This window comes from Corythoichthys intestinalis, chromosome 4, assembly GCF_030265065.1.
Source record: "Corythoichthys intestinalis isolate RoL2023-P3 chromosome 4, ASM3026506v1, whole genome shotgun sequence".
Taxonomy (NCBI): Eukaryota; Metazoa; Chordata; class Actinopteri; order Syngnathiformes; family Syngnathidae; genus Corythoichthys; species Corythoichthys intestinalis.
The window spans coordinates 13,439,757-13,452,423 of record NC_080398.1 but is presented as its reverse complement, the minus strand read 5'-3'; the positions used below and the strand labels follow the sequence as shown (position 1 = coordinate 13,452,423).

General features: G+C 40.6%; 1 protein-coding gene across 2 annotated transcripts; it reads right to left on the bottom strand.

The window, feature by feature from the left end:
- Window positions 1-3,147: 3,147 nt before the first annotated feature.
- On the bottom strand, window positions 3,148-12,043 carry LOC130914491 (uncharacterized). Of its 2 annotated transcripts, XM_057833732.1 has the most exons (8): window positions 11,835-12,043; window positions 11,387-11,758; window positions 11,260-11,292; window positions 11,131-11,166; window positions 10,943-11,054; window positions 10,762-10,836; window positions 5,790-5,868; window positions 3,148-5,716 (listed from the first exon to the last, which is right to left on the bottom strand). In XM_057833732.1, exons 1-8 carry the CDS (start codon window positions 11,896-11,898, stop codon window positions 5,630-5,632), a joined length of 858 nt encoding a protein of 285 aa, XP_057689715.1. In that variant the 5' UTR covers window positions 11,899-12,043; the 3' UTR covers window positions 3,148-5,629. The 2 variants fall into 2 exon arrangements, with proteins under 2 accessions (XP_057689715.1, XP_057689717.1); XM_057833734.1 differs by lacking the exon at window positions 10,762-10,836.
- Between the last annotated feature and the right edge of the window lie 624 nt (window positions 12,044-12,667).

Here is a 12,667-nt window from a genome sequence, read left to right as displayed (position 1 = left end):
AGACAGCGAGAACCAAAAGTGGTATTTGCCATATGGCAAAATGGATTTTGCCATGTGGCATTTTTTTGCCATGTGGCATAATGGATTTTTGCTATGTGACTTTTTTTTTTTTTGCCATGAGGCAAAATTGATTTTGCCATGTGGCATTTTTTTTGCCATGTGGCAAAATTGATCTTGCCAAGTGGCTTTTTTTTTTTTTTGCCATGTGGCAAAATGGATTTTGTCATGTGGTATTTTTTTGCCATGTGGCAAAATAGATTTTCCCATTTGGTATGTCTTATTGGTATGTGGCCTAATGGATTTTGGTTTGTGTTTTATTTTTTCTTTCTTTCTTTTATATATACGGCATTTTTGCCGGCTATGCACATCCATGCCATTGACGACTATGCACGTCTAAATTTTCCATTAAGTTTAAATGGCAGAAAAACGTGGCTGTGATTTTTGACTATACACTTAACATTAGAGCACATTGACATTCAACTGGCACCCAAGTCAGGCTATACCATTGACGGCTGTGCACGTCCAAATTTTCCATTTATTTTGAATGGCAGAAAAAAAAGTGTGGTTATGATTTTTGACCATACACTTTACATTACAGCACATCCATTTTGTCACATAAAAAAAAATGCCACATGTTAAAATACATTTTGCCACATGGCAAAAAAATGTCACATGGAAAAATCAATTTTTGCCACATGGCAAAAATAAATGCCACATTGCAGATTCAATTTTGCAACATGGCAAAAAAATGCCACATGGCAAAATCAGTTTTACCTCATAGCAAAAAAAAGCCACATGGCAAAATCCACTTTGCCACATGGCAAAATCTACTTTGCCACATGGCAAAAAAATGCCACATGGCAAAATCAATTTTACCTCATAGCAAAAAAAAAGCCACATGGCAAAATCCACTTTGCCTCATAGCAAAATCCATTTTGCCACATGGCAAATACCACTTTTCGACCTCGGCCCTGTTGTAAAGGTGTCTGTGCAAAGTCACCATTATTATTTAATTCATTGTCTCTCAGTGATGGCAGTAGTTGTCCAATGAAGTAGAATATCTGCCGGTGACAGATCATGTTTAAGTGAACGATCACAGCCACTGTTCAATTCAGATGGATTGGACTTCTGTTGCCATCAAGACAACCTGGAGTTTAGTAAGACAATTTGAGTAAGATGATGCATGATGCAAGAGACTAAACAGTTTACTCAATGATCAGATGATACATACTTTTCACTGCCACACTTTTCAGGTGCACTTGTAATTATGTGTGGTTTGTGGGGTACATGTATTTTCTCATTTGTTGTATGGGCACTCCAGAGACACAACAGACATTGCAAAGTTCATTTTTTCAAAATGCAGTATTTCTTCAGCTTATGCAGTCATACACAGGAGTCTTTGAGCAAAAAAATCTGGCAAGAATTTGCCTCAATGTTTATTTCTGGACTGATTGACCTTACCTGAGATCTTCATAAGACGAGCAGCCACAATTCTAACAAGATTATTTATGTTAGTGTTTTGCTTTTGGATTTAGTAAATGTATTGAGAAGTAAACAGAACAAAAAAAACATTATATTGTGAGCAGAAAATGTGTGGTTGGCATCTAAGTTCAAGACAAGCCCCTAAACAAAGGTGGAATTCTACTTAAACATAAAGTAGCGTCACAATTTCAACCCCAAGAAAGGAACTGAGTTTATGTTTCGTAAATGCTCTCAACACAGGAAGTGAGTTGATATTTCCAGTGACATCTTGTGCAACAAAAAGACAACTCCCCTGACGTGTTTTCACTAAACATTTCCAATTAAGTCATAATAGTATATTTAGCTTAAAACATTTTTACATAAAATATCAACTACAGATACCTGTATAATGTTGATACTGAGGAAACATGGTTTGTTTGTGCAGGCCTCATGAGTTACACTTTGCATGCTGAAGTCTTCCATTATACAAATTGCTTTATGTAAATATCGCAAAAAAGAATGAGCATCTTCAGGGGAATGTGACCAGATTTTGGGCAGCAATTCATTTTCGTTCAACAACGCAGGAGGGAAAAATTAAAACGTGGTGCACTTCTGAGCAGGGTTATGAACAGACTGTGTGGAATGAAAAGAACAGCAGTTTGTTCACCTTATTATATTTGACAAAATAAATTCTGGATTAGTTTTCAAAAAAAGTGAACAAAACAACCCAGGCAACAGAGATTTACTCATAATGCTGCAAAACGAAAGACACCACTTCCATTTTGCCGTTACAATAAAAGCAGCTGACTAAACGACACAATGCTTTTCTGAATAAGAAACACTGTCGCACTCTGAATTAGTACTGGACTGCAGTTCTTACAGTATATAACCTTGGCTGTATTTCTACTCTGAATATTATTAATAAATATTTTAAGATGTAAATAATTTTCAAAATCATTTTTCCCTTACGGCATTATCCAATAAATTATATATTTACCAACCAATTTAACTTGGGTGTATTTAAAGAAACATTTCTTAACAGAAAACCTAAGGGCATAGGTTGGGTCTCAACATTGGTAGGGACCATATAACAGTATAACTTGCATGTACACTTTTTGCTGGGGACACCAAAAACGATTATTGAAGGGGGGTCAAGGCTACATTTCTCAGTAGTGTTGTATCGGTCGCGAACGATTCGTTCTTTTTGAACGAATTGTTTGGGTGAACGAGACCGAACTAATCACCATCTGCACTGATTCGTTCTATGAAGTTGGTGCTTGTTCACTGCGTGGGAGGGCGTTGAGCAAGTGGCAGCGTCTTCTGACATCGCACACGACCAATCAGACGCCAGCCTCATCGCGGGCAGGGGAGGGACCGTTCAGTGACTCGGTCCTCCGGTTCCTGACCTAGCTTGCTGCTAACTTGACTTTCCAGTAATGAATATGCGGTGAACGAATCAAAAAATGAAAGGAAAGGACTTTGTCACATATTTGTTAACGTGGAGCCTATCAAATGCAGCTCAAAAAGACAAAAACACCACACAAATCTAGCGAGCATGGTTTATTGTACTACTTTTCTCAACAGACTCGCGACTACCTATTACCACATACTATCAAATTTAAAGTAATTTAAAACACGGGTAGCTACGAGGCAAGCAAAAGCTGAGCTGCGGTCGCGTGACGGCAATGAAGGGGGCAAAGAACTGTCACTATAAGGAGGCTTCATGGCAGCGATATTTACCTCATATGTGCACAGAAAAAAATATTTTGTATGATCACCATAATACTGATTTGCAATGAAACGGTATATACGTGTCAATTTTTTCCAAGTGTTTTATTTTTTTTTTTTCGTGTCAGGTGTTGGTTGGTTTGACAAATCATGTCAATCCGTCCATCATGTGCTACTCAAGCGCCCCAAAACAACGCACATGGACACGGGAGATGTCGCAATATGTCTACATTTTTCTTAACAGATCCCGTCACTATTTCTCAGCAATATGGAAACAACCAAATTAAATGATAGGCTAAATGATCAATGCAAAATAAATCTGTATTGATAAAAACTAACTTCCAAGTGTACTGGCTCAGATGATACAACGTTCGATTCAAACCTTTGTTTTCAAAAGCTATTTAAGAAACATTTTGAAGTGCAAAAACAAAAACAAAAAAACAAAAACAACAAAAAAAAAAAAGGGGGAGCAATCCAAGAATGGGTCCACATCTGGGGAACACTGGAGCACCCCTAGACTCAAAGAAATGTAATATAAAAGTGATTTGGGAAAAAATGAATGAAACAAATCTGAGATATTCAAGGACCGATCTACATCTGAGGCATACTAGACTACCTCAAGACTTGAACCAAAGTACTCTCATGAAATTCTGAAGTTTGATTTCATTTCACAGATTTCTTTTTCATGTCAATTCATGTCAGTGTCCCCATGAAATGGTTGCCTGGACCTCCGACCATTCCGCAGATCAAATTTCCAGGGTGGGGCAAGCCACAGCAAACAGACAGCGGAGTGAACCAATCAGCGACGGGCAGACGTGACGTTCGTAAAGCGACAAGAAACTCTAGCGGGTCTAAATAAACATACGAAGAGAGAGGAGAACGGAGAAGTTTATTCAACATGGCTACCGTGAGACAGACTGTTGGTTTTAGCGACTCAATGTGTTTTTGGTCATTTTAACCTGAATTTACCGCGGATTGGAACATATCGGCTCTATCGTTCGCCATCTGTGTTGTTGAAGAGACGACTTCCAATGCGCAACAGTGACGTTGCTCATTAAAATAGTCACACAAATAAACAAATCTGATCGCACGGATGATTTTGCTCTGGCTCGAGAGGCTAGTAAGAAGCTGTGTCCCAGACTATTCTCACAGTGTTGATAACAGTCTGGCCGTGCCAGGCAAATGAAGTGGACCCATTCTTGGATAGCTCTCTGTTTTATGTTAATAAAGGGACTTGCACTCAGAAGCCACCGCGTTGCATTACCGTAATGCACATAATGCAAATGCGGGACGGCTGGCTTGACTTCCTTGTTCCTTGTAGAGGCTGGCCTAACCACAGTAGTTTTGCAGGTTAGCAAGTTCACACAGTTTAATGTTATGTTAACTGTGATGCAGGGCAGACTTTCAGTAGCAAAATTAGTGGTGTTTCCCCCACCTCCACAACATTGACATGTTTTTACATTATTTACAGTGGCTGCTGCTGGCTGAAAAAAAAACTTCTAATATCCCTCTTCTTCGAAAAAGGCGGCATGTTGTCGACACAAATCTGCTGGAGCTGTGTGAGTGAGCGTGTGTGCCTGTGTGGAATGGGGGAGAGTGGTGGTCAAGTCATCAGCCAATCAAACATGCGTTTGTTGGAGGAGGGTTATGGACCGGCATAGTCATCAAGTGAAAGAGGATCAATGTAAGTCTGACCATAATGAAAATAATTCCCTTAATAATGGTAGGGTTTATTCTATTCTTCCAACATATGGGAAAACAATCTAAATTGCCTATCTCACTGAACTCATTATGTAATGGAAATAAGGTTGGCTAAAAGTTGGTGGGGACAATTTGAGCTTCCTGAAAAGTTGGTAGTGTTTTGTCCCTATGCAAACCTACGCCTTTGAAAAAAACCCATCTCCCCCTGTCTCGGCAAATGATAAGATTTCCTCCCAAAATTGTCACTGGCCTTGGCTAAATACTTTTGGACTTTTTATTCACAAGCGAAAAAGTGATAGCAGTGTCACTGACTCTTAATATTACTCTTAATATAAGATATTCTGTGAGATTGTTTTGTTATCTTACTAACAAACCTCATATATAATGGCGCCTTTATGACTCAACTTTCTTAATGTTCTGTGTTCCTTTGGGCAAACAAGTCAAGAAATAATACGTTTATAAAAATTGCAACTAGCACTACATTAAAGGAGTGTAAAGTAATTCTGTTTTGGAGAAAATCTGAACAAAATGTATTTATTTACAGTTAACAGAATGAGTTCATTTTTAAAATTTGTAAAGAAAGTGTTGAACTACTGCTGTACTACACAAAGAAAATGACCTTTCCCACTACGGGTGCTATTTCACAATATGAGATGCTCACAATTGTGTAATAACTACCCTGTTCTCGTGTGATCTGTGTTTGTACTTTCAGCAGCAGAAATCAACAAGATGGAGTGTACTATTTAGCGTGATGGACATTTTCATAAATATTGTCTTTGTTATCCATTCCACGAGCCGTATGTGTGTCCGTGTGACCCATAGCATTCTGCAAAGACATTAGGCAAAGTTAGCTTTAGTATAATAGTTTAATATAAAAAATTAGTCGTGGCGTATCATACCTGCACGTTGATATAAACAGGTTCGTCCACAACCTTCCTGTCTGGAAGAGTTATGCTTTCTTGTTTCTTTTTTTCTTTTCTAGAGAATGGAAGACAATACAATTTAAAGATTTTTTTTATACACTCAACATGTTTTCATTTGCTCATATTAAATGCTAACTGAGGTTGAAATTGTATAGCCCCTTTCCACCTTTCAAGGCACTCAAAGCACTTTACTACTATAGCCTCATTTACCTACTGATGCAGCAGCATCAGGAGCAACGTTGGGTTCAGTATCTTGCTCCAGAATACTTAGACCAGGGCGGGTAATCAAACCACACCAAGCCACACCGTTGCTATCCTTCATATGCTATTGTTTAGCCACAACTAGATTCATTACCTTATTACTATTCATCCTTCACATAGCCGCTGGAAACACAAATGTTGTTTAATCCATCTGCAGGCGACCCGGAGATTGATTGATGATTTTACGACACTATGCGGGTGTGCTCTGGTAAGGGATGGGAATCGAGAACCGGTTCCTATAGAGAACCAGCTCCGTGTGTTTTAATTCCATGGAATCGTTTGGCAGTTTATCTAATTATTCTCTTATCGATTCCAACCAGCACGAATTACGTCCCGTAATTTACGCTTGTTACTAAGCCTGTCGTAATATGCAATAATTCCATTTATCGCACGATAAATAAAAATGAAGGCGGTAATTTTTCCGCTGCAATTTATCGCAATGCGTGTGCGCGTGCGGCAGACATGCTGTTAAAAGTTCGGATTCCTAGTTACCAACTGCGCAAAATGCATCTTCGTTAAAGTTCGTTCCAGGTCCGGCAAAAAATAGCGCCGGAGCCAGTCGTTCCCATTATATCCTATTGTTCAACGTATACCGGCTGCGTCAGTGCTCTGGTTTGACTGCGGACCATCTCCGGCGTGCCGGTGTTGTTGACGTGTGGGCGCTCCCGTCAGGGCTGACATTTCACGCGGGGCGGCTATTTTTCGGCAGAACACAAGATATTTGAGTGGCAAATTAAGAGCGCTGTGCTTCAAACTCGTCCTGTTTATGAAAGTCGATTCTCATATGCTGGTGTTGAGCAGTAATGAGCAGACGTGACTTCTGTGGTGTTTGCTAATTTTTTTAATGCGCGCACACACTAGATATCATGAAATAGCAAACTAGATGTGCTACGTCCCATGCCATTGGCTACGTGAGACCAGAGTGATTAGGGACACGTAGTCCATATACTACATCGATGAATTATAAACCACCATGACTGAATAGAAGAAGGCCAAATCAATCCATTCCAGTGACTATAGATAATGCTGCAAATATTGTTAATTCAGTACGTGACACAGATGGATTCGGACCACAAATAGGATGTCTTGCTCATGTAGTAAAACTTGCTGCTAAGAGAGCTGCAGCAATCAACAATGTGCCCCACCTCACTTTACAAAAAGTAAAGATTGTTCTCAGCACTTTTATACAAAATTTCTTCAGTTAGTAAGAAGTAAGCTCATAGATATTATGCACTAAAATGCATGTTTATATGATGGCAATTTTTGCTCGTTTGCAAAAAAATAAAAATAAAAAAATAAAAAATACAGTTGTTATTTTTTTTTTTCAGAGCATTAAATGTATTGAATCGGATCGAAAATCGTGTCCCCCGTATCGAAAATTGTACCGAACCGTGACTTAACTATCCTTGCATCCCTATCGAGCATCATTGCAGAAGCTATGAGGGGGAAAGTTTTCATTTGCCTAAATGCTTAAGTTATTAAGTGCAATTTTCAAAAGTTCTTTTTTTTCCATCCATCCATCCATTATCTTCCGCTTAGTCCGGGGTCGGGTCGCGGGGGCAGCAGCTTTAGCAGGGAAGCCCAGACTTCCCTCTCCCCAGCCACTTCAGCCAGCTCCTCCGGCGGGATTCCAAGGCGTTCCCAGGCCAGCTGAGCGACATAGTCTCTCCAGCGTGTCCTGGGTCGACCCCGGGGCCTCCTACCGGTGGGACATGCCCGGAACACCTCTCCAGGGAGGCGTCCAGGAGGCATCCGAACCAAATGCCCGAGCCACCTCAACTGGCTCCTCTCAACGCGGAGGAGTAGCGGCTCGACACCAAGCCCCTCCCGGATGACCGAGCTTCTCACCCTATCTCTAAGGGAGAGCCCGGACACCCTGCAGAGGAAACTCATTTCGGCCGCTTGTATCCGGGATCTTGTTCTTTCGGTCACGACCCACAGCTCGTGACCATACGTGAGGGTAGGAACGTAGATCGACCGGTAAATCGAGAGCTTCGCCTTTTGGCTCAGCTCCTTCTTCACCACAACGGACCGGTGCAGAGTCCGCATCACTGCAGACGCTGCACCGATCCGCCTGTCAATCTCCCGCTCCCTCCTACCCTCACTCGTGAACAAGACCCCAAGATACTTGAACTCCTCCACTTGGGGCAGGATCTCATCCCCGACCCGGAGAGGGCACTCCACCCTTTTCCGGCTGAGGACCATGGTCTCGGATTTGGAGGTGCTGATCTTCATCCCAACCGCTTCACACTCGGCCGCGAACCGCCCCAGTGAGAGTTGGAGGTCACGGCTTGATGAAGCCAACAGCACCACATCATCTGCAAAAAGCAGAGATGCAATGCTGAGGCCACCAAACCGGACACCCTCAACGCTTCGGCTGCGCCTAGAAATTCTGTCCATAAAAATTATGAACAGAATCGGTGACAAAGGGCAGCCTTGGCGGAGTCCAATCCTCACTGGGAACGAATTCGACTTACTGCCGGCAATGCGGACCAGACTCTGACACCGGTCGTACAGGGACCGAACAGCCCTTACCAGGGGGCTCGGTACCCCGTACTCCCGGAGCACCCTCCACAGGACTCCCCTAGGCACACGGTCGAACGCCTTCTCCCAAACCACAAAACACATGTGGACTGGTTGGGCGAACTCCCATGCACCCTCGAGGACCCTGCCGAGGGTTATTATCCTGTTATTATCCTACGTCACACGCGCTGCGTATTCTGTGACTGAGAATAGGCGTAAGGTGCACAATTTTAGCAGAGTGCGGCGATCTGTGTGCGTCCATGAATGAATTTAAGTATTTCCTCTTTATGTCATAAAGTTCTTATGCTAAGTTAGAGCCGTTATCAGCGTGACCGTTTCGTGTTTTTACTGTTACGTTGGCTGGTTGCTCCCACTCGTCCTCGCTGCGTCGAGGAGAGCGTTGTTTACATTATATTCGGGTTGCACATTTGTGTTAAGAGGGAATGTGTTAGTTTAGCATCCTAAGATGATGTTGTACATCCATATGAGGGTAAAGTGCTAAGTTTTTGCCACTTTTATGGCCAAGATAACCACACGTGCATGCAGTGTGCTTCCGGTTTGTGCACATGCACTCGCGCCCCCACACCTTTGCGTTCATTATAGTGTGCGAGTCATGTATGTGTGTCATTGACTGCTTTACAGTCAATTTGCATTGTTTATTGCATCAGCACAAATATGATGTAATTTTCTTTCCTTTCAGAACCACATATTCCAGTCTTCTTCCACACACATACAAATACATCAACATCTTTCCACGCATGCTCTCATCTGCTCATTGAGTGATTCTCATATCAAGTGCCATTGCCTGTATATAGGTGTGCCTGTTGCCAAGTTGGATTAAAAGTGCCAAAGACCAACCTTCACTCTCTGCTCCTTGTGTTCTAACTGACACCCCGAGGCGAATGAAGCATAAAACATATGGAACACAAACTCATACCATTAGTCCAAATTAGAATCAATAAGAGAATCGATCAAGAATCGAATCGTTAAGCAATATCGATAATGAAATCGGAATCCAAAAAATCTTATCAATTCCCATCCCTAGCGCTGGTCCTCATGGTAAACGCAGTATTCCTTAAGGTAAAACACTACCGCATTTGTCCAGCGGTGTTGCTAAAATCGACCAAACCTGAAAAGTTACACCGTGTTGCTGTAATAGAAAACTGATGGTTTTCTCAAATAGTTGGAAATTTGACAATTTAAGAACCTCCTCCTCTCCCCTGACGCGTCTTCAGTACGTCATCCTCCATCAGGTTTACTTTCATTTCTAAGCAAATTACAGAAAATTCCATTTTACATTAGTGTTTTTGTAAAATGACAATGGAAAATATAGTCCAGGCCAATGTTCACGACCCTATGTCAAACCCGGAGAGTGATTTTCTGCAGCGCGGGAGCCAAAGTGGGTACAGAGATGGTTGCAGGACGCATGTCATTGCTATGCTAGTTTTGGACGTCAGCGCAGGGGAGGTGCTATATATAGTGATATGCAGGACTGAGCGTTTCAGCAGCTCCCACCAGAAAGAATAGATTTGATGATTTCTCAAACATATGTGAATGGTTAAGAAAACCACTCTGGATGTGTTTTTAACAAGAGAATGACCACATTACATGATTAAAAGCTAAACAAAAAAAAAAAAAAAAAAAAAAAAGTCAATTTTGCATAACAGCCCCCACCTTCAACATTTATTTTTTTGGGGTGTAATTGCCTGGTCTGAGACACACTTGGATAGCACCTTCAATAACTATGAACTCAATACTGAGGGTTACACACTACATAGGAATGACAGCAAAACATGTAAATAAGGACAAGCCCTATATATTAAAGTAAAATTAATATATATTGCAGGGGCCTGTTATTCCAAAAAGATCTAATTTATAATTGTTGCAGGTAATGTGAGATTGTTTAGCACTGTATACTAAAAAATGTGCATAATAGTATAACCTGAAACTAAAAAAAGAAAATGCCAGTTCTTTAAACACTGGAGGAAAAATGTGATGCAACTATTTATGAGGTCAATTCTGGCGTCTCCACCTGACAACTCCATGGCTTTGAAAACCTTTGGTAGATGATGAGGAATTACTTTCGCTTTTTTCTACCTGCTTGAGACTACAACTACCTGTTGACCATGTACGCGCACCACTGATGAAGACCCATGACATGTACCTCGTGTCTTTGCTTGGTGACGCTCTGCTAAAATTTGCATAATATCCAGAGCCCTCCCTCACAAGTGATTGTGACCTGGGAAAAAAGACATCGTTCTTATTTCCCCCCTGCAGTATTTAACCATAGTAAAAGATGGATACTGTAGCTAGACAGACAGATTAAAAGATCATTAAAATTTCACCTGGTGTGCTTTTTCCATATGAGAAATCCAGCAGTAAGAATCACCACAACTGCTGCCAGGGGTATAAAAGTGGCAATAAAGATGGTTTGAAACCCATTTCTATTCCTTTCATCTATCAAGGGAATGAACATCGTGGTCAACAAAGAATCAATTTTCAATAGGGATTTTAAACAGATGAATACAAATACCTTGGGGTATATTGGCTGAAGTCGGTACAGCAATTCCTGAAAATAAAAGGAACAAACAAAAAACAAAACAAAACCTTACATAATGATAATTGCAGCATAAACTTCCAGCATCAATATATTGCCAGTTACCTGTACTGAATGTGACTTGTCTGACATCTTGGCCTACGAGAGAATTAGTAGTGAAATTTACGCGATAACTTGTATATTAATAATTTAAAAACACAGCGACAAATTTATATTTTACAAGGATTCTCACCTGATTGAGATATAGTGACAAATTTCCTAATGAAACTGTAGTTTTCGCCCTTCGCAATTATCCTAAAGTAAATCTTCAGTTCCTCATCCATGAACTCTCTTATGTTGAGGGTGCAGCTACTGTCGTTATTTTGCACCAGCGTGGTTTTTCCTTGATACTTCTCCTCGACAAATGACTTATTGGGATGATAAAAGAACGCGTTGAAATCCTTGTCGTAGGTGTTAAAAGTACTCTTTTTATTCAATAGTTTCCAGAAGAGCTGAGGTTTTTCCATGTGGTATTTAGGTGGGTAAGAGAATGTACATGGTATGGTCAAATTTGTGCCATTTACTGCTTTGATGCGCTGCTTGACATTCAAACGCCACGTTTGACCTGCGGATTATAAACAACAAAAACAGTCTGCACTTACAGATTCTGTCTGATAGTATCCAAAACAAACACTACTAACCATTTGAATGAGAGGCCAGAATCAGGATGACACCAAACTCGATCAAAGGCTGCAGATAATCCATTGAAATCTCACAGGTCCGAGTCCAGTCTTGATGATTTTGGACAACACTGTCCACTAAATGTGTTCGCTTTTACACATGAACAGTCTGAAGACAACGACACAGTTTATTCAACTGGTCATGCTTGAGATGAAAGCTCATTGCTGGCTTATCCTTACAAAGATGTGAAATTCTTGGGTGTGTTTCCTGTTACTTTGCAGTGGTGAATAAAACAAGAAGAAGAAAAAAGGAAGTTGGAACAGTGCACCAAAGGTTCACTTTCTTTCAAGGTTAAACCAAAAGTGATAAGAAAACCTAAATGCTAAACCTTTGTTGAACATACTGTATGTGGTGAGCGTAAAAAATGAATCCTGAATCATACTTTGATAATAAATAAATAAAAACACATAAAGTATATATAATGTTTTTAAGTCAAGAAATTCAAAAGGGTTATTATAATCTTTTTCATGAATCCAAGGGCATAGGTTTGGCCTCAACATTGGTAGGGACGAAATTGCATGACCTGCATGTATATCTTTTTGCTGGGGACGGGACATTCATAATGATCAATGCAAAATAAATCTGAAAACTTTTATGTGTATTGGTTCAGCCTACACCGTTCAATTCAAACCTTTGTTTTCAAAAACTACTCAAGAAACATTTTTTTAAAATTCCAGAAAAATGTCTGGATTTTATGAACAAATTGAAATTGCATCATTTGTACATAAATTATGTTGAGGTGGTTGCAGCTCAACGTTGTATTCGTAGGAAGAATTGACGGAGAATAAGTTGT

Coding starts and splice junctions, on each gene's coding strand:
- LOC130914491 (XM_057833732.1), bottom strand. CDS start 11,898: ATGGATTATCTGCAGCCTTTGATCGAGTTTGGTGTCATCCTGATTCTG. Junction 11,759..11,834: donor TCTGGCCTCTCATTCAAATG/GTTAGTAGTGTT, acceptor TATAATCCGCAG/GTCAAACGTGGCGTTTGAAT. Junction 5,717..5,789: donor CTGTTTATATCAACGTGCAG/GTATGATACGCC, acceptor ATGTCTTTGCAG/AATGCTATGGGTCACACGGA.